The sequence below is a fragment of the Symsagittifera roscoffensis genome, chromosome 4 (genome assembly GCF_963678635.1).
Source record: "Symsagittifera roscoffensis chromosome 4, txSymRosc1.1, whole genome shotgun sequence".
Lineage (NCBI taxonomy): Eukaryota > Metazoa > Xenacoelomorpha > Acoela > Convolutidae > Symsagittifera > Symsagittifera roscoffensis.
In genome coordinates, this window is record NC_087065.1 from 62208122 (window position 1) to 62230164 (window position 22043).

The following is a 22043-nucleotide window of genomic DNA, read 5'->3' on the forward strand; positions in this document are numbered from 1 at the left end:
ACACTTAAATGCTCTAGAAAAAAAGATGCTATAGAAGGTAACTTAGAGACGATACGATGATGCAAGGCACAACCATGAAGCATAAGGAATACGGAGCTCTGGTCTCTTCTGAGATGCACGCGGAAACGATAGAGCAGTTGGTGAGCCTACCATGGAGAGCAGTAGTGCTATGGTACTTCGAAGAAGAAATGAGAACCACCCCGAAGATACACTCTCTGATAGCGATAGCCTATGTGAGAACAGAATTACAACTGAGGTTCGCTTGGTGCATGAATGGACTGACACGGGGGGAATACGACTCAGAGGAAAGAAAAAGATCGAAGGGAGAGAAGATATTCGTAATGACGAGCATGAGAGATCTAATAACCCCAGAAGGAGCGGCAGTGGCGTACGCGAAGCAGAGAGACACTCTCTGTTTCATTCGATTCATGCTGGAACAAATATCAGAGCCGGCGTTGAACACTTGTGTCAAGATGCTAAGAGAAGGCGATGAACGAGCAAAAACCTTGCTCTTACTGGCACTGTTGGATATCCATCAGAGTAAACCGATGCGAGTGAGCATGAAGGAGCCTGTGGAGCTGGAACCGATGAAGAAGATTGACGAGATAAGAAGATTCTCTAACAAGGAGATGAGGCTCATAAAAGAATCTGTGGGAGCACTGCCGAAGTCCAGTGAATACTATGGCCCGATCAGGAAGAAATCGTACAGTTATGTATCCGGAGTCGTAGGGATGGCGTACAACCCTTTTATAAATGAAGAAATACGCAATTGTTTCTTCGATTACGAGCAAGCAGTGTTGCTAAGATTCTGGACGTCAAGAATTGCTACGATAAGAAGCGCTGCTAATTGGCATTCTAAGCTGGGACTTGCGTTGGAAGAAAAAGTTGACTGCACCTTCAGTGCCACACTCTGAAAACCGAGTGGAATGTGGATTGGGATTTTTGGACGAACTGCTAAGAACGAGTCTAATGGTGGTGCGGGAACTGATGAAACCCTAATGGTGTCTGAGTCCTAACGCCGATTCGATTTTGCGTGCGACACAGGATGTGCAGAGGGAATTGAATTCAGACTGTAACTTGCGTGACTTGAACATCAATTCCAATTTGATGATGACAGCCTCTAACAGCAACGGAGAAGATAAAGTGGAGTTGCCTGGCTGGGGACCAGAGGACTGGGTTAAACCCGGTAGCTGTCTGGCGAAAGTCTGTGGACTGGGGGTTCACATCGGTGGAGGTCTGGACTGTGAAGAGACCCTGGCAAAACAATACAAGCAATTAACGGTTTTGTTTTGGAACATGGTAATGAAAGCAAAATTGGAAACGGAATTGGTTGCAGATTGGCATGGAGGAACCGAGTTGAATCTAGTGACTGCACTAGGATTCTACAGCATGTTTGGTTCTCTAGAGACACCATTGAATCTAGAACAAAAGCATGAGATGATCACGACTATCAGTGCAGAAGTGTTTCCGGGAAATTTGCAAACCAAAAAAAACTATATTGGAAAATGGAGGGAAACAATCGAGGCGGAAACGAACATCCGGCACAATGAAACCTATCGTAGACCGTCGTGAGCGCAATACTTATTGGGATCAACATTAGCTCCAATGTGCAAAAGCAGATACCCAGTGCAATTCGTAGTGGTGGATGTGAAGAGTACGAGGACGATCGTGGATCAAGCCTTCTCGGTTCCGAAGTGCGTATGATCAGCGAGGGTGTCAGAAAAGTCTTGCGAGTTATTATACGAGATGTTCTCAGCAGTTCCAGAGAGAACCAAAGAAGAGTTAGAACCGATACTGGGAAAGAAGTTCTAGGGATTCGCCAGCGAGAACTTCAGTGATACTGAAAGACAGAAGAAAAAGGATCAACAGCCACAGATTACAATGCGGTAGACGAGAATGATGAAATCAACCGAGTGATGATGGAAAGGGAAACACTACTGGAAGCGCCGGGAAATCGTAAATGGAGTAGCATCATGTTGACACATCTTGAGTTCCCCTGCCATTGCTTGCTACAAACATGGTGGTATCCAGGGCGTAGTAATCCGGTGTGATCCGGGACTGTGGAGAGCTGTTCTCCATGGGCTTACCAGATTAATCACAGCCCATAACGGTGGTGATAGTGGGAGTTATGATGGCGATACGATGGCTGGAAGCTCATGTGAAAGAGAACAATTGACAAGAAACGCCTACGAAAGAGCAATTGCAGGAATTGGATTGTCTAAAAGATTTTGATCTTTTTGAGAGAACATGCAAAATCCTGAAAATTCTGATGGAAGTGAAAAAGATATGGGCCAGAAGACGACTGATGCCATGGGTTAGAGCCAACAGGACTGAATGGTTGTACGAATATGCCAAGAAGCATATGTCAAAGCACAGCAGAGTGTACAGTGCGTATCAGCTGGATATTGGAGCAGGAGCTTTCAAGCGAGCTTTTGTAACTCATCGGAATGCAGTGACCACCGCAGTAAAGAGTAAGTCTAGAACAAGTGAGTGTGACGGGAGAGAAAAAGAAGAAATGTTGAAGGAAGACTTGGAGAGAAACGTGACGTTGTGCCTCCATAACAGCTTCGGGAGGCAAAATTCAGAAATGTTTATGTGAGAAAAACCCAAATGAGAAACGAAGCAACTATGTTTGCAATTGAAACTGAAGAGAAAACATTTAGTTAAATACTGAAGATTAAAGAACTTGTTGCATTTATAAATTTTTTGTTGTGATTATAGTCAGTGGCTGTAGGGAAACTTACTATTTTTTTGAAAGGCTTGAAAGGAGACTTTATCATATTTTCCAGCCTGCATGATTGTTTTTAATCAACTAAGATGATTGATCACTTTGTGGTGATATGAAAGTCTCGGGTAATCTCTTGAAGAAGGAGATTGTTTCATTGTTCCTTTTAACAACCGAGTACCTTAATTTTAATACTCAGGACCGAAGGGAAGAAGCATAGTAGCATAATTTTAGTTTGTTGGTTGGCAGGACCGTCCTGCCTCCCAACATTTTTTAAACCTAGGAGAAAAAGTTTTGAATCGGGACATTGACGTTAGAAGTCAGAAATAATGTTTTATCTTAAGTCATATCCTCGAAAGTGCTGATTAGTGAAGGAATTTGGAAGGCTATAATAGTGTAGTATGATGCCATTTGTATTTTGCAGTGGGTCGATATGACGTGGATAAAAGTGATTTTTGTGCCAGTCGGTCATATCTGGAAGTTTGACCTTGAGGAGCACAAAAACACGTGGTTTTGGAATGAAGTTTTATTTTTCAAAAATTCGAATGGAGCCTGTCATGCTCAGTTTTCTCGCGACAACTGAAAACATAAAATAAAAGAAAAGAACAACCGAATTACAATTGCGGGAAAGTTATCAAACATACAGAGTGGGAAATTGCTATTCGCAATTTCCATCGTAGAAAACTAGAGTATAGCTGTCCTATCTGATATAGGAGACCAAACAAATACGAGAGCAGAGCAAGAATCAACTGGACCAGTGTGAACATTCAACGGAAAGGCAGACAAGTGAAGTCTCCCAATGATCCAAAACTACTTTCTTGAATTAAAACTTATTTTCCTTGATTGGAACTCATCGTTAGAAAACTTCTTGAGTTAAATTCGATATTATTTATGCTAGAGTCATTAATTAGTTTAATTACTCTGTTTCTAAAGCGTGCTGCTATGTAAGTACCAAATTTAGCTTTATCGAGTGCATTTTATAATAAGTATGTTGATGTGAGGCGAGTCTTGGGTTGATCCATCTGAAATGGATCAAAGTTCCACTGTCCAATAAAAAAGTAACTTAACGGATTGTTCCAACCCGGTTTTTAACGGCGTTCGTGTATTTTGGGTATTTTGAGACCTAAGTATGGGGACGTTCTTATTTTCTAGAGTGGGGGGGGTATTTTGGTAGTGGCCTTTAAGCTGTAACGGGTTCTAGTCTCATGTCGCAAGCGAACCGAATTGGCTCCGACCGTTTTGAGGTAGAAAAACACAAGAGATAGTGTCCCTGACTCTTGAGCCATTGGTTATAGGGCCTATTTTTCTTAAACCTCATATGTGACCGAAGTAGGCGACTGTTACATTCATGCATTTTGTAAACTCTGTTTGATGGCACTGTACCATTTTGATGAGGACTACGAGACTCAATGAGGACATTGACCGGGCTGCCGGGGAGTATGTGGCATTCGAACAGAATGTACAAAAATGCAAAGTCGGATTTCGAATACTTTTTGATGCATCTGACCGAGAAGATTGACGGTTTTCATGGATTAGCGGTGTAAATCGTGCATTTTAACAAACACGGAAGGGTTAGTTTGAGTTCAGCTAAGATTTAAATTTTGTAATTTTCGATTCAGAAGTGAAAGACACATAACCTTTTTATCTTTCGCACACACTAACGGCGAACATAGAAGAACAGTAATCTCAACCAGAACAAGAGAATTCGTAGAGAAAAGCAGTAAACAGAAATTGTAGAAATTGATCGAGATTGAAGAAAACTTTACGAAGACCATTCCGAGTTGTAACGATTGTGCCGCTGCAATCGTTACAACGCGAATCCCGAGAACAGGGAGGGGTGTTGGGACGGCTTGTCCAGACTTCCCGAAAGAAATTATAGCGTTATTTCCCCGGATTCCAGAATCCGGAGGGGTCTCGGGAGGAGAACTCAGACTGTATTTTATAAATTTGTAGCTTCCTGGAGATGTCCTGAATTGAATTCAATTAACATCTAATTTCGTTTTTAGATTATGAGAAGCTAGGAGTTAAGAGAAAGGGGGGTTGACCCATGTTCGATGGAGATTATCATTTTTATCTACTGAACAAAAACAATAGGAATATAATAAAGTAGTAGCCCTGTTTTTAGTAGTGACCTCGTGGTCTGGGGATACTGAGACCCAGCCATGAGCTCACTATTGTTGCATTTAATTCAGTCAATTCGATGTAGAGAAAGGCATGTAGAGCTGTGTTTAGACGCTAGCCAGTCGTTTTAGAACCTAGCTTTATTTTCCAATCGATATGTACTTCCGGGCGAATGTTTCAAAACAGGCACAAACATCAAACATAACAAATCCACTTAAAAAAACAAAATTACAAAAGGGGCCCTTCGGTTTAGTTACAGTAAGTGCACAAGCTGGATAGGGCCATACCAGCGATATAAAAATGCATATATATCAGCAATGAAATCATAAATCAGCATTAAATGCATCGTCGTAATGTTAATTTATCTTAGCCCTCCTTCCTCTACAATAGCGCTTATGGAGTTGTCGATAAATTGAACTTTGCGTAGTGATCTGCACTCCCTTATACAAAGTATAGAGCTCCTCAGGAGCGCGAAGCTTATTTTAGTTCTTATGTAGTTTATAGATTCTGGATAGCTTTCTTGTCTTTTTTCACTTAGTTTTTCGGCCAATCGCTGCATCGTCCGCGTGGCTGTTGGAACAGCGCCACCGGTGCATCCCAAAATTAGCGGGCAGAAGCTACTCTGCTCTACGTTTAAAATTCTTTGCTGATATTTGGAGTTCTCCAGTGTTTCGTGGTATTTGTATGCATCCTTATGCAGTTTTCGCGATGTTTTGGCATGGGGGTTGAAAATTTTCACATCAAAGAAAACGCGGCTGAATCGTGAACCCCAGCGTCCGTTTGCCTTAATGTCAAGTCGTGCCTCATCTTCAGTTGTAGTTGAATTGTTGACAAAGCTTTCGCCTTGCAACGGCTGAAGTTTCGGCTCAATCTCGACGTCATGGCAAACCTCGTTCATGAGGTTGGCGAATGTGTCTCTAATTTCATTGTGTCTTATGTGTGTGTAACCAGCCTCTGCACAGTGAAGCGCATGTGTCAAGTTAAAATCAGCACCACATGCACATGTGAGTGGGGTTTTGGCTGGTTCCCATCCGTATCTTTGTAAATACCATCTCTGAACTCTGATTTATTCAGGTTGAAGTTGTATCTGCTCAGTGGTAGAGCATTGAGCCAGTTAGAGGCTCCCTTTTCAGAGGCCAGGTCGATTGCGTATTTATCTGTTTCATTTAAGGAGTTAATGAGGTTTGTTTTTTTTCGATTTGTTCTATCAGTTTTCAGTTTTTTGATTTTCGTACATATTTTTTCTTGCTGTGTTACTGCTGTAATAGGATCTTGAGATTCCAGTACTAGTGATGTTTCCTTAGACCATTCAAGGTAGCTTTCATGATCTGATGGCAGCTTGATGTTAAGTCCGCCCATTTTAAGGGGTAAGGAAGATATCTCACGGAAAAGGGGGGGTTGAAAGTGTCTTTACCGACTAGGTTAGGTTATAATTGTTCTTTGATAATACTTTCACATATTTCTAAGTTTTCCATAGTGTTAGGCGTTGTCCTGGCAAGAAATGAAAACTTTTCTTGAACTCCTTTAGTATAGCAGGCATAAACGTTTTGAGGGGAGGTTTTAGCGATTTTCGTTAGTTTTTTCAAAATTTTGGTTTGCTCATTCTGTTGAAATTCCAGGATTTTTTTACATTCAGATTCTGTTCCTATAACTGAACCAAGCACTCGGGCTCCTGCCTTTATAGTGATTCCTGTATTTGCGAAGATTTTCTGAGCTTCACCGATTTTTTCATCCTTGACAATGAGTTGGCATTTGGATGCTTTCACGTGGTACCCGAAAAACTTACCCAGTGATACTATTTTATCGAGGACGGTTCGTAGATTGCTTAATTTACCGACTGCGTTTCCGTCGTCTGCGTACCATTTCTGGGTTACATCGTCTACTGATAAAAGTTTCATGAGGGGTATTATGGCTAGACCGTACATGGCCATTGCTAGTGGATCCCCCTGGGTTGTCCCTTCTTGAGAGTAGATTGTTTTTTTGTTAACGAATAGTTTAGATGGATTGGAGTAGGAGTTCTTAATCGCTGTTAAAAGGGAAGGGCAGGTATTTTCGATGTTTTTTAATGCCAGCTTTCGGTTCAGCGAGTTGAAAGCGTTTTCGGCATCTATCAGTAGAACAGCATCGGCGGAAGTTTTGCTGTATTGATCTCCTAGCGTGTGGATCGCATATTCAATGCCACATTTTTTTCCTAGGCAGAGTTGGTAGTTTGAACCGAGCGACATTTAGTTCTTGTTCGCCCTATTATCCTACGCATAACTTCTCCTATGACTATGGGTCTTACCCCTGGATTCTTATCTAATGGTATTAATCTGGATGCGTTATATGGTTCCATTAGTTCTGGGTTTAGCTCTTCTGTGGCCAATTTTTTTGGCAATTTTAGCAATTGTTTTTGAAATTTCAACTGATTGTTGCCCGAAGTGTGTTAGAATACGCCTCCATTCATTTGCATCGAGGCCAGATGGTCCATGCAATCCGTGCGTTCTCATGGCTGCCTTCTTGATATGTTGACCGTTTATCTGATCAAATATCAATGGATGGAAAAGAATTGTTTCGTTTGAGACTGGTGTAATATAGTTCTCATCAATTGGTTTAGATGGTGGGTGTTTCTCTATGAGAGTCTGTTCTACTGTCTTACCTTTGACAATCTCGTCGAGCGAAAGAACGCCTTAAGATGTGTCTGTTAGTTTTGCAATTGCGCATGATATTTTTCCAGTACTCATTAGTTTGTTGAACTATTGTACTTCAGTTTCAGTTTTTCTTCTACTTCCTTTCAACACGCGCATTTGCAGCGCCTTTCCTTCTTTATTTAGTCCATCCAGGTCTCCGTCTTGCCATTGCTTAAGTCGCCTTGCTATTGTTTTGGATAAAGATCCATCAATTTTGGACTTTGTTTTGCACAGTAATAAGTGTGGAAAAATCATTGCTGCGTGCATTGCGAAGGTATTTTCGGTGTTTTCTATTAGGCTGTTCAAAGTTCTATTGAGGGTTTCAATGAAGTTATAACTAACTTTATTTTTTGACAAGATCATAAAGACCGGTTTCCAGTGGACCACTTCGGTGTATAATTTCCTGGTAGTTTCTATGTGTTCTGGACAGGGGTTTGACCATGGGTCTTGTATTGCTCTAGGTTCTATAGTGGAAGACTCTCCTGTGTTTTGTGAGTGTGGGGCAGTGGAAGCGTGAGGGTGCATTTGGGGGAGCGTGGTTGTAGCTAGGGTTGGGGGATTGCATTCATGCTTGTCGTTAGCTGAATGAAATTGGGAGGTGCAGCGATGACAACTGAGATCGTCATAGTGATCACTGCTGCGGGCTAGGCCGCTGCATTTTACATGCATGTAGCCCGGGCATGTGAAGCACCAAACACCTCCGCCTCGCAGGCTGCTTTTATAAATAAGGCAGTGTGTTTGAGTAGCCATTTTAGGAAGGACGGCGATGTCAAGTTAGCGAGAGAAATTATAGATTAAATTTGCAAGAAAATTTGTAAAGAAATTATAACCGTAGAACGAGAAATGGATGCCATCACGGCAGAACATTTGAAGGGTTAGATTTAGGTTGAGGTTAGGCGAAACAATAAGTGTATGGGGGTGTACAAATCTATTTATCAAATTAAACAGCACATGATTATAAATATAAATTTTGCGGTTTACTTCGGAATTATTACAGTTCTGAATTGTTTTGGGGATGATCAGTGTCTTGGGCTGAAACTTATTAGTGACGATGTTAATCAAGTTTTTCCACTGCTGTTCTAATTCTTGTGGATGCAGCCTGTTGTCATTGTATCCAGCAACTATTGTTACTGTATTTAGGCGCTTTGGTCTGTATTGTAAAACTGTTTCAAAGAGATCATGAAGCGTTGCGCCGCGGTAGGAGTGAATTGTTGATTTTACTAGAGCTGGTTTGATATATTTGGTCCTTGAAGTCCCGATAGCTAGTTTCTGTGAGAACTCAGGGATGCGTCTTGCCTGGAATCGGGGCATCAACCTGAAACACAGACAACTGTGCCGAGAAAGGAAGCTCTTTGGGGTGATTTATGAATACTTTCACTTAGGGTTTAAAATTGCTGAGGCAAAGGCGATGAATAAAAAAAGGAGTGGTACAACCTGACGTCGATTTGGAGGTCGATTCACCAGCTCACTTCTTCTTGCGTCTAGTTACGCCAGGGAAACTTCACTCGCCTACGGCTGGGACGGCGAGATTTGGTAAGATAACCAGAAGAGGAAAGCCCAACGCGCATATGATATGAAAACACACAAGCGGTAAATTTGAACAAATCCACTTAATAAGTTTATCACAACAATTAGGCTAAAATGATCATGGATCAAAAAAGTATCCTTCATAAAAATCATCGATCATGAAAATATCCGTTCTCTTAGCCATCTCACCACACTGCCCCCCCCCCCCTCCCCGGAATAAGAAAAACGGAATGCGTGCGAAGAAAAAGGTTTTAAAAAATAAAAACTGGTCGGGACGTTCTGCTACTTGCATAGCAATCGACTCCTCTTGTTTTTTTTTTGTTTTTTTTTAAATATCGGAATCAAGTTGAAAGCTTCTTTAATTTATATTTTCAGATGAAAACTATGAATGTTTTTGGTGTTGGCTAACTACATTTAGCAAAATGAGCGTGGAAGAGCTTTACGTCAAGGTATGGCGCCAAAAAATGTTCGTATTTAGTTTCTGACCTCAGTAAGAACCATACAACGACAATATAAATTGTTTTTAGGATGTACAGGTGTGGGTGAAGGATGCCGAGACAGTCTGGAAGCCAGCAGTTATTCGGACTAGTCTAAATGAAGGAAAATTGGTTGTTAGCACATTAGATAAAAATAACGAAATCACATTTGACCTTTCTCAGAAGGATGTAGAGTTACCACCATTGCGCAACCCTGAAATTCTAATTGGCCAGAACGACTTAACATCTCTCAGCTACCTTCACGAACCGGCAGTATTGCATAATTTGAAAGTCAGATTCACTGATAATTACCAGATCTACACATACTGTGGTAAATATTGACGAAATAAGTTTTACTGTTCTAAAATTTATGAGGAAAACGAATGCGGTTGCTATCGGATCGTATTCATAGCGCCGAAAATTAAAAACCTGTAACATTCGTCTACTGTAGTCACACATGAGGCTTAAGAAAAATAGGCCCTATAACCATTGGCTCAAGAGTCAGGGACACTATCTTTTGTGTTTTTGTACCTCAAATCAGTCGGAGCCAATTCGGTTCGCTTGTGACATGAGACTACGACCCGTTACAGCTTAAAGGCTACTACTAAAATATCCCCCCACTCTAGAATTAGAAACGTCCCCATACATAGGTCTCTAGATACCCAAAATACATGAACGCCATTAAAAACCGGGTCGGAACAATCCGTTAAGTTACTTTTTATTAGACAGTGGAACTTTGATCCATTTCAGATGGATCAACCTAAAACTCGCCTCACCTCAACATAACAATCATAAAACACACTCTAGAAATTTAAATTAGTACTCACATTGTAGCACGCTCAAGAACCAGGAAGTAAATAAGTCGGTAAGCAACTCAAGAATCAATAAAGTAACTAAAATGAGTTTAATGTTAGTCAGTTTCAATAACAAGAACAAGTTTTTACTCTAGACTGTAAGTTCTCGTGAACCATTGGGACACTCTAGCTGTCCACCTTTCCACCGAAGGTTCACTCTGGTCCAGTTAATAATAGTACTCCAATCACAACAATCCAGTTCGTGGGAATGCGCTCGTCTCTGTTTCAGATGGGACAGCTCTACTCTCGATTATTATTGCTACTGAAATTGCGAATAGCAATTTCCCACTGATTTTTCTAGCAACTTTCCCGCGATTGTCACTCGATCGTTCTGACTTCTCTTTTCTGATTTTCAGTTATCGCGAGAAAATCGTGCATGACAGGTTCCATTCGAAATTTTGAAAAATTAAATTTCACTCCAAAATCAAGTGTTTTTTGCTTCTCTCAAGGTCAAACTTCCGAATATGACCGACTGGCACATACTCCCCGGACTCGAGATCGATGTCCTCATCGCGTGCTGTCTTCTGCCAGTGAGTCCCAGAAAACCGAGTGTTACTCAAGATACAGTGCCAGCGGTCATTTACAGAAGTTTGCAGCAGACTTAAGCTTATCTACACCCCAAAATTCACAGCCATGTAAAATTTTCACACTATCGCTAAACAGCAATCAAAATCTGCACACACCTGCACCTTTGAATTCTTGCTTTCCAAGCCAATAATTTAAAATTTCTTTTGTCCTACTCAATCAGGAAATTGTCATGCAGCATTTTGATTTATATAATAAATATAGTATATTAATAACAATATTTGCTTTGTTAAAACTTCTTTTTCGTGAATCCAAGTTTCACCCGGATCCACGCTCAAGCCCCCCTGTTCCCTCTCAAGACTCAAGATCCATTCGAGCCACCTGCTCATCTCGCACTCTTCGCCTTGGAGGTACTGCACCCTGAAGTACTAGATACGGCAAACTGTCTCAACAGTTCCTCTTCATCATCGGAGCTAATCACAATCTCCTCCCAAGCCTTCAGCTGCTCGTAGGATCGCATCCATTCTCTTTGCTCTTGCAACCTCTTTGCTTGGTTGGGTAGTGCCTTCACCCTAGATTCCCGGTTCAAACAAAAGGAGTTGTGCAGGCTCAAGCTCACGTGTTTCGCCAGGTCCTCCTCTAGTATCGATTCCCTCGCCTTGGTATTGTCTCTAGACATTTTACCCACTCTCTTCCATCCTGTCGTGATTGCATTAGGATGGGTTAACAGGGGTCTCTTGAAAGCTTCCGGCCCAATCTCGGCCTGGAACTGTCGATACTCTTTTCGATGTTTTCTCATGTGATCTTTCGTTGTCATGTACAACCAGGACGTCAGCGTCGCCCGAAACCATGGGAAGTACCTCAAACGGCTCCAGACATGTCTGACTTCCGTTGGTATGGCGAATACCTTGCACGCAGTCTCAAACAACTCGAGTCTCCTACTGTAGTCTATCGCGTATATTGACTCAGCCGTTGGCGTCCCCGCTTCCCGATACTTCGTTAGATTCTCTTCTATCCATCTCAGAGCCAACATCGTACTCACTACCAAGATCGTCACCTTCTGTCGGTGATCCGGTAGTCCGATCGACCGGATTTCTTCCATATCCCACACCAGGCAAAGGTTCTTGTGATCTGGATACCACACCGTTTGCGCTAAACAGTGGCATGGGCATTCTCCATGGGTGATTTCAATGCTCCTGAGGTTACGCTCCCCCGAGGCTTCCAAGAGAGGCTCAAGCTCCATCATTTTCTCATGCATCGTGTCGTTATCTTCCAGGTTTGGAGCACTTCCCACAGGTTTTCCGATCACGTTTTGTCTCTCGTGATCGCTTGTGTTCTCTCTCTCCAACTTCAAAAGTTCTTCTCCCCAGATTTCACTCAAGTCATCTCTCAATTCTTTTGGTACTGTCCCTCTGATTTTTCTCAACAACTTGTGCGAGTGATGCGATATCCGAGCCAACCTCACGCACTTGGGCACTGAGAAGGCCTTGTCCACCAGTACTCTCTGGCTGGATGCTTCCACCATCACCATGTGCAGTGGGTAGTGACTTCCGCACAAGTTGGCCATCATTGACCCTATCAGCGATTTCGCGTTCAATGGCAAGCCATAAGCTTCGCTCATGGGAAATCCCATTTCCGCCTCGAGACCAACCTTCCAGCTCCGGATGTGTTTTTGAGTCACCTGCAACACCCCGGGCCATGATTCTACGCTCAACGCCGTCACTAAATGATGTTCAGATTCTAGTCTTTCCAGTGACTGCAGACTACACATTCTCGAGAAGAATCCGAGAGCTGTCGCTATATTCACCGTGGTTCTCGCGTAACACTCCGCTACTATTTGCACTTCACTTTTCTCCCTTTCTGTTATGTCTTCGAACCAAGTGACCAGGTCTTCTTTTTGAAATGACAGTATTCTAACGCATGACCGTCCATCGCAGGTGTGCTCTCCGTTTCCACACGTCGAATCCAGACAGCTACCCGGCTCCAATTTCTTTGCTGACCCGGGATTACTAGTCTTTCGCCTGGCTCTTGCATCTGAGGTGAAATTAGCTTATGCAGCACACTCAACTTTGCCAGATCTTCATCTTCCGTTGGTGCTAACCTCACTCGCTCGGTGGTTTCCTCGATCAGACTCGCGTGGGGATGTGGACACCAGGAGGGTCTTAATAGCTTCCACACCACTCCCAAGTTCGTGGTTAACAAGCCATTTCCATCGCCCATGTTCACTTCAACTCTCTTGTTTGAACGCGTTATGCTCACCACCTCTGGTGTTTTCTCAAGAATCAGGCCCAGGCTCGGCCCCTCTTTTTCCACCGCGTCTATTTTCATTATTCTTTCTGTCCAAAACTTCAGTAGCTCCGCTACCTCATGGTTCCTGTGGGCGCCTCCAGCTTCCGAGTCTAAGAAGGGGTTGTAGGCCATTCCCATCACTCCAGACACATATTGGTATTCCCCGTTCTCGCTGAGCCTCGAGTACTGCTCTGACGAGGCCAGGTTACGGTGAACATCATGTTTTTCTTCGAACTTCTTATTATAAAACCTCCGCACCTCGTCTAGCTTCCTATGGTTCTCTAGGGATAGTCTGGAACCCTCTTCCTTTTCTATTCCTGTGCTCTGATACACGTTCAAGATGACCGTTGAGACTCTTTTTTCCATGGTTTTGCTTACGCTTGCTCTCTGTTGGCATGCCAGGATGGTGCTATCAGACATCATCGACATTATCCATCTCAAGAAACACGTGGCGTCCTTTCTTCTAGCTAGGCTCAAGCCTGAATTATCCCTGGCTACGTGTTGCATCAGTGCCTGATACACATCTAGCTTCTTGCTTCCCAACTTCAGCCTGTCATACGAGGTCAGCGTTTCCAACTCTATCCCCACCAGACTCCAGGTGAACATTAATTGTCCTGCAGTTCTAACGAAGGGATTCGCCATTAATGGTGGTGCTGATGAGGGTGTCCTCATTGCTTCTTCAAAATGATCCTTCAACAAACTCTGCCAGGACCTCTTCAGATGAGTTGCCATTTCTATTTTATTAACCTCGGCCTTTTGCTGGGTGGCCCAATTGCGTCGCTTGCGAGCTACTCCACTGTCCAACTTCTTCCAGCAGTCCTCCATTTCTTTCAATGTTTCAAGGGCCACCCACCACGCCCGGGAGGTGTTCCTCGTCTTGTTCCTCTCCAATGGATCACTTGTCACTCGCTTGCCCGTGGCCTGGTGTGCCTTCGAGATCCATTCTTTGCCGACATCTACTTCCCATGTCTGTCCGTTCGTTGAACCTCTCTTCACGTTTATCTTCTGAGGCTTGAAGTCTTCCTCCGATGTCGAACTGGTGGAAACCTCTATTTCCCTCTCTACTTCAAGTGGTCTTCTGAGCTCCGAGCTGCTCTTGTATGCCGCCGTCTTGCATCGAGCCAAAATCATGGGCGCCGTCTCTCTCAAGTTTCCTTCCGAAACAGCATCCACTGAAGGACTACCCAATCCTTCCACTTCTCTCTTCCTCTTGCGAGTCTTCACATCTCTACTTGAGGGTGTTGTGGCTACCATCACTGATTCGACCTCTCCATCCACTCCTTCCAACTCTTGCCTCCCCCCTGCTCGAGCCTTAAGGATATTAGTACTTTTAATCATATTACTAGTCCCAACCTTATCCCTTTTTATATCATCAACCATTTTATCTACAGTTTTTTGTCTCCGAGTAGAGCTGTCCTCACATTTTTCTTCTCTAGTCTTCGATCGTGAATTCCTCAGCTCTACCAGCTTGCTCAGTAGCTCTTTTCTCGCCTTCTCATCCAGGCCCGTTCCTATCAGAAGCGGTTCTCCAAATCTTACGACTGTGTCCCACAGTTCCTCCTTGAATTTGTCCAGCGTCGTCTCGCTGCCCACTTCTTGATTGAATTCTTCCAAGAACTCCTGCCAAGCATCGTCCTTCAGGGATCCCAGGAATATGTCCCTGTTCCCTTCGAAAGTGTTCCTTTCCCTTTCCTCCGAGCTCAAGAGTATCATCCCCATATTGAAGGTTTCACTTGCCAATGGCAATTCCAGATTCTTCCGGGGGGACGGATTCAGGGGTGGGGTGGCCGTATCTGCCCAATTCTCCTCGCTCAAGTCTTTCAACAGCTCTTGAGGGGTGAGCTCCTCCCCTGATGGCCCTGGTTCAGGCGTATTCCCCACTTCCATGTCTTCACCGGCTTCACTTAGAGTTTCATCCATACTCTCTTCTTCTGACTCATGTCTCATTCTCTCGAGAATTTTCTTAAATCGGTCCTCGACGGGTCCACTCCTCTTGTCTCCAGGCGTGTCCACTGACAGTGGTGATGGTGTCGTAGGATCCAGCTTTTTGTATTCCGTCAGTGCTACATGCAGTTGACCTGCTGCATCTAGTTCTGTTCCCTCCTGTCTTATTTCCACCTGTTCCAAGCCATAGGGTGCCTTATATTTTCTCATGGCAAATTTCATGTCGTCCACCAATGCGACGTGCCCCTCCATCACGATCATCCTGCCATCATCCCATATGGGTAACATGTTCTCAAGTCCCTCCTTCTCTAGAGTTCTCAAGACCTTCCGCACCTCATATCCTGGGGGCTGCGAACCTCTACTCTTTTTCGCTTGCGTCGTCCACGAATTTACCTTCGTCTCGCTGGTATGGAAGTAGACCGCCGCCGTGTAGCCGATGAACAGGGGGTCCCAGCCATCAGTGAAATCCTTCTGCATTTCCTCCGTCGTCATCCTCGCCATTATGGAGGGAACTACCAAGGGACTATTCATTCCTAAGGTCATCCTCCTGACTATTGGGAACTCAGGCATGGTGGCTGGGAGGATTTCTTTCTCCATTATGGTCTCCAGCTGCCTCTTCACCAATGCGAAGCACACCTTCCAGGCAGGAATTCTCAAGATTTCTCGTCCGTCTGCCGTCAATGGGTTCAAGTTCCAGAATTTGGGATACATTTCGATGGGACCCTCTCGCTTGCCTCCCATTCTACATTGCATTTGCCCCCTGAAGTTGTACACTATTAGCTCGGCATCTTTCACCTTTCCAAAGAGTACCGGGTTGCTCATTCGCCCTCTGAGCACCTCCTGCTGACACCAATTTAACGCCGTCCCATCCAGTATACTGATAAGACTCAAGTGCGTTACAGAGTGACGATACGTTGTCACCAGGGGGTCTGGGAACGCGTACGTCACTGCTGGACCATAAATGCAGGTCACCACCTCCTCTAGGCCCCGGATTATCCCCATTGGGTCCGACCTCATTGCCAGGCATAGGTCCGTCAGCAGAGGCATCCCTCTGTTCGTCTTCTTCCATTCTTCTCTCGAAGTTGGATTCTCATCTTCACCCGTCATGTGCCGATTTTGTATCATGAGGTATTGTACTAGCAACGTCTTCAACCCTGCGGCACACTTGTAGGAGCTGGTTTCAATGCTCGTGTGGACTCTCCCCATAGACAGAGGCTCTCCATATTCCATTAATCGATGAAACGACACCAATTCCCCATGGGTCAAGAGTACTAGTGCCAGGTACCCATCAACTCGAAGTGTCTCCACTCCTCGACTAAACATGTATGCTGGGCCCATGTTGAACAAGTATCTGGGGTAGACCAAATACAGGGCCAAGAGCAGGCTGATGGGCATGCCCAGTATCTCCTGCACGAAGGCTCCAAAGATAGTCGCCGTGGTACCGAATATTCCTGCCAAGAATTCCTTCTCCCAGCAAGGACTCAAGAATTTGAGAATCTCGTAATCCCTCCTAGTCTTCAATTCGCCTTTGGCGTGCTCTCTCCAGAACCCTCCAATCGTCACTTCATTGGCGGCCGAGACAAATCTAGCCACCGTCATGTCTCTTGTTTCGGCCAGCTCCAGTTGTTTCTCCAGAAAACTCCAGACTTGTTTCACGAGGGGTGGTGCTTCCTCCCTTGTCTTGTTCGTGGCGTTCTCCAGCCTTGGTGTCAAAAATGGCCACCAGCCATTCTCATGGGTCAAACGATATTTCATCGATTCTAATTGCTTTTCCGTCTCGGCCACATTTCTTCTCTCGTTACTGGGACCTCTAGACTTGCTGGTGGAGTTTGTGATCTTCACGTCCATACTCCGAAACCACAAGCTGGCCGTTAATTTGCTTATCGCCGGGTGATCGTCCCCGATGACTGGGCTGAACTTGAGTTGCCTGGCAAAGTTCGATATCTCTAGCAAGAGCACCTCGTCTAATACGATCAGGATGTCGGCTAGTCCATAAAAGCCCTTCAGTGCATGAGATATGTCCGCCCATGCCGCCGCCAATTCTGACTTGCGAAGCCTCAGGTTCGATGGCTCCAACTCCCGATCGGGGTTCGCCTTATTCCTTTCCTTCTGCGTCTTCTCGAGCTCTTTCTTTAGAACACCTAGATCCGGATATGCCTCGGTCGTCTGTTGCGTTCGTGACATCGATGGCACCCTACTCGAGCTCTGGCTTGTGGATCTTACTGTTGGCCTAGTCGGTAGTGGGAATTCCCCTGCGCCATATTCGGTATTGTTATTCAGGCCAGGATTCCTTGCCAAGTCAAAACCCCTTACTCCTCCATCCACATTCCAAGACAACCATCTGGTCTGTTCTTGGTTCGATATTCCCTCGGTGGTGTAGCCGATCATCAAGACAGCCTCCGTCGCAGACTCCCTGCATTCACCCTGGTCTTCCAACTGGAGGATGGCATTCAGCATTATCGCCATTCTCTCGTCTATTTGGGTATAATCCAGGTCCCTCAGGCGTCTGTACAGCTCATCAAGAGTAGGCTTCTTCAGGGCCGCGGGCATGGATTTCCAGAATCTGTCTGCCATTCTCTGTGACTTCGGGATGTATACAGGTATGTGTTAACCAGCTCAAGAATTACCTTACCGGCTCAAGAATTACCTTACCGACTCAAGTATTACCCAACTCAAGAATTCTCTCGAAATGTTCCCTTGCAAATACTTGCTGTAAGTGCCGATTATCGCGAGTTCGATCAAGGTTTCTCTCTCTGTTTCTCTCGCTTGAGTATAGTTGGACTCTCAACTTTGTTTTTCAAACTTGATCTGAAAACAGAAAGCATATTGAAACCTGACATGTCATGTTCCTAACCTAGGGACCCCCCTTTTACCAATATGGTTAAAATCTTATCATTCTCATATCACTTAAAACAATTCAATTGGAATTTCCTTAAAAGCATGCAGATTCATTTTATGTTTTAGCACCGTTAACTCTTTTTTTTTTTTTTTTTTTTATTCAATTGTCATGCCAATCATATCTTTAAGATCCCTTTACCTGCGCCGCACCCCAGTACCTAACTCAAGACTCCTCCCTCACACCCGACTCGATACCCCCATGTACCCGACTCAGGCGATGCTCAAGTAGTACTTCTTATGAAGATACACCATTATCTCAGTTTCTGCAAAGACCACATGTAGGATAGCGTACAATTCCCTCGGGCTCAGTTTGCCCCTGTTTGGGTCATACACCGGCATTGAGACTTCTGTTATCCCTCTTTCAATCATGAAGTCTGGTAATCTTGTTAGTGCCAATATCACGTGTTCGGGATCGATTGTGTTCCTGTCATTGACCCTCGTTACTAGGAAGCACAGATATTTGCCCGGGACTTGTCTGATCCCTCCCAGTCCTGGTCTCTGTCTGAACAGAAACTCTACATTCTGGTACTCTCTTTTGAAGTCAGCTTCCAATCTTGATTTGAAACTCATGTCCGCCGTGATGCAGATCGCGCTGGTCCTGTTTGACAGGATGAAGTCGCTATCCGTTATCATGATGTTCTCCGAGTATTCGTTGGGTATTTCGAATTTCGTTTTGAAATTCCGACCTATAGTAGGCTCTGGCTCTTCTTCCTCCAGTTCCAATTCGCTCGTTTCTCTCACTTCCTTGAGCTTCTTTATCATCAAATTTTCGGTGTGGGTAAGTCCTACCCCCACTCCCCGGACAAAAATATTTATCGACGTCCCCGTCGATGTTGTCGGGTCTGAATTGTCCTGAGGAATGTCCAGTGGCCTGTCTGTTGCCGTCCATCCGAAAAGAGGGTCCTCTGTCTTCATGTAATTCGCTGCTGATACATCGACTTGCTGAATGCTTTGTCCTTCGCGGCTCTCGTCTTTGACATCACGCATCCACTCTAGAATCCTCAAGTTCGTGTTCTCCCTCCTCTCTATCTCACTCTGTTCGAGATCCGTTTCTAATTCTGGCGTCGAGTAGTCATCCTGCGGATAATGACCACCATCGTCAATGACCTGCCATTCCTCTCCTGCTTCCAGTTCGCCTGCCTTCAGTAATTCCTCGCCCAATTTGTCTGGCTGTATCTTATCGATCAAGAAGTCATCCCCGTACCTGTTGTACCTCATGCCTGTGCGTTTACGATTGCCAGTCCTGGTTTCCGGTGGTGTTGTTCGATCCGGTTCCATCCATTTCGGCACCTCGTCTTGCTCCGGGTCGTTCCAGTCTTCTTCTACAAATGATCCTGCATCAGACTCCACTCCTATCTTTTCATTGTCGTCCAAACTCAAGTTCTCATTACCATCATTTTTCTCTCTAGTGCCTTTCTCATTCACTTCACACGCTGGCTCCACCACCAGGTACTCAAGACCCTCCATGTCCTTCGGTATGCACCAATCCTCTGGGGATGGGACGTGAGGCTTCAGATTTTCATAATGTGCCGCTCGCCCAGTACTCAAGCGATAGAACCGTCCTTGTTGATGAACCTCCGTTATCATGAATGGTCCCCTCCACTTCTTGAGTAGTTTCTTTGTTCCCTTGGGCGGTATTACATTTTGGAAGACCCACACATATTGGCCCACTTCATATGGCTTTGCTCTTAATATTTTTTCGTCATATTTCCTACGTTGCCTCATTTGCGCTTGCGCCGTGTTCCTCCTGCATAGCTCGTTCAACTCCTGTTGTCTTTTGATCGCTTCTTTCACGTATGCCTGAGGCGACGTCCTTTTCCCCTCGTATTCTGGGTAAAAGAATGTCAGAGGTATTGCTCTCTCCCTGCCTGTCAACATCATGAAAGGACTGATGCCCGTAGTTGAGTGCTGTGTACTGTTGTAGGCTCCTACTACCTGTGGCAGGTATTTGTCCCAGTCCGTCATGTATCTTGAGCAGTACACCCTTAACATGTTGACCAGTGTCCTGTTTTGTCTCTCTACCAACCCATTGGTCTGCGGATGATAGGTCGTCGAGTGTGCTTGAGCAATGTGCGATCTCTTCATCAATTCTTTTGTCAAGTCCCCCACAAAAGCTTTGCCGTTGTCCGACTGGAAAGTCATTGGACAACCATACCGCGATATCCAATGCGTTATCAGATGATCACATGTCTCTTCGGCCGAGGCTGTCTGGCACGGAACCGCTTCCGCCAACTTTGTGAAGTGATCTATTATAACCAGTATCTGGTTGTATCCCGACTCTGTCATGCAGATTTTTTGATGGTCTATCTGCACCACTTCATTGAACTCCGAGCTCTCAACGGACTTGAGGGGAAACTTCATCTTCCTTGGGTCTTTTACCTGGAGACATGCCAGGCAGGCATTCACCCATCTCTCGCAAGCTTTTCTCATTCCTGGCCAATCAAATCTGTGAAGTATCCTTTGTTGTACTTTGTCTATCCCCTGGTGACCCATCTGGTCGTGTGATCTGAAAAGCACCTCTGTCTGGTACAATTGTGGTAGTATGATGAGGTTGTGTTTGTGTAATATCTTTTCCTCATCTCTCCTCTTGCACGCTACCACTCCATCAGCTGTGTGATAAAGTAAGTCTCTCTTTTCTTTGTAGAACTGGCTCAAGATCTTGTAGCTGTCTTCCTCAAGTTCCCCCTTCTCCTTGACCCCCGACTGGATCCATTTGGAGAGGTTACTTGTCATTTTGTCATTCTTCTGGGCTCTTATTAGGTCTGACAGCCTATATCTTGCCTTGACATGCTCCTTTAACGCCATGATCTGTCCATTCATCTCACCAGGGTTGTGGATGTCATCACTCAGTTTCACGCATATCATCCTTTTCACGATTTTCATATCATCTTCTGGCACCAGATTCGTTCTGATGTTTGAGTTGCATGATAGTTCCCTGAATGGTTTCCTTGCGACCGCAATTTTCTCAAGTTCCTCACCACCTCGCATCTCCTGTATGTCCATGTTGTATGTTCCTGAAGATGGATCCGTCTGTAACTCCCTGTCGTGGTGCCTTGTCTTCTCTTCCGCCAGTATCATGCACAGACTGTCCTGGTTTTCGCTGCTCTCATCCGAGTCTTCATCCCATCCTTCACGCTCCCCGGACAATTTTCCTTCCCCGGTTCCTTCTTCCGTGAACCTGGAACACTCCCCGGATTCTTGACCTAGTCCAGGTGTTCAGTATCTTCCTTGAACGTCACTTTCTTTTTCCTTACCCTGGTCTGCTCCAGAATGTCTTCGGGGATTTTGTCAACTAGTGACCGCACGACATCTTTGCTGTCAGTGACGCTTCCTCTTGATGAGTCAGTATCGTTCACTGTCTCTTTTCTCCGAAGTATAGTGAATTCCGGTTTCTCTGTACCCTTCTCCTGGATCACTGGCTTATCATCTGATAGTTTCTCGAGCAACCTCATCAAGTCATCATCTATCTGTGCAGTTCCTGCTTCCACCTGGTTAAGATCATAGCCTTTTGCCTTGAGCGTCTCCTTCACGATCTTCGACTTGAGTATAATCTCAATCGGAATCCTCTTGCTCTTCCTCAAGATGGTCTTCTCTGGAGGCTTTTTAGGCAATTCAGGATGATCTTCTATCGGTTTGCCTGACTTGTCCAGCCATCTCGTGAGTGGAAGACTGTCGTACGTTTCCTTGTCCATGAATGAGAAGCCATCTTTGATTTCAGGTCTGTCTGCTTCTCTTTGCTCTTGTCTCTCATAGAACTCCGTCTTCTTACTCAAGCTGTCGGCATTCTGATGTTTATCTCGCGTTCTATGCTCAATTATCATGTTGTATCCGTCCAGGCGAACTATCCACCTGCCAATGTAACTTTGGTCCATTGAGTACGTTTTCAGCCAGCTCAGTGCTCTGTTGTCGACTCGCAACTTGAATGGCTCACTGCCCAGGTATGCCCTGTATTTCTCGGAAAAGGTAACCACCGCGAACATCTCAGCTTTCGGTGCTCCGTACTTCATTTCCGTGT

At 44.8% G+C, this 22043-nt stretch overlaps 1 protein-coding gene across 4 annotated transcripts in view; it reads left to right on the forward strand.

The window, feature by feature from the left end:
- The first annotated feature begins 9421 nt into the window (after positions 1-9421).
- The window catches only part of LOC134845217 (unconventional myosin-Va-like), a 46928-nt gene continuing 34306 nt past the window's right edge, over positions 9422-22043 (forward strand). For all 4 annotated transcript variants that reach the window (XM_063862117.1, XM_063862120.1, XM_063862118.1 and 1 more), the window contains exons 1-2: positions 9422-9491; positions 9570-9849. In XM_063862117.1, the coding sequence (XP_063718187.1) occupies positions 9465-9491; positions 9570-9849 (307 nt within the window). In that variant the 5' untranslated portion in view covers positions 9422-9464. The remainder of the gene's footprint in view (positions 9492-9569; positions 9850-22043) is intronic.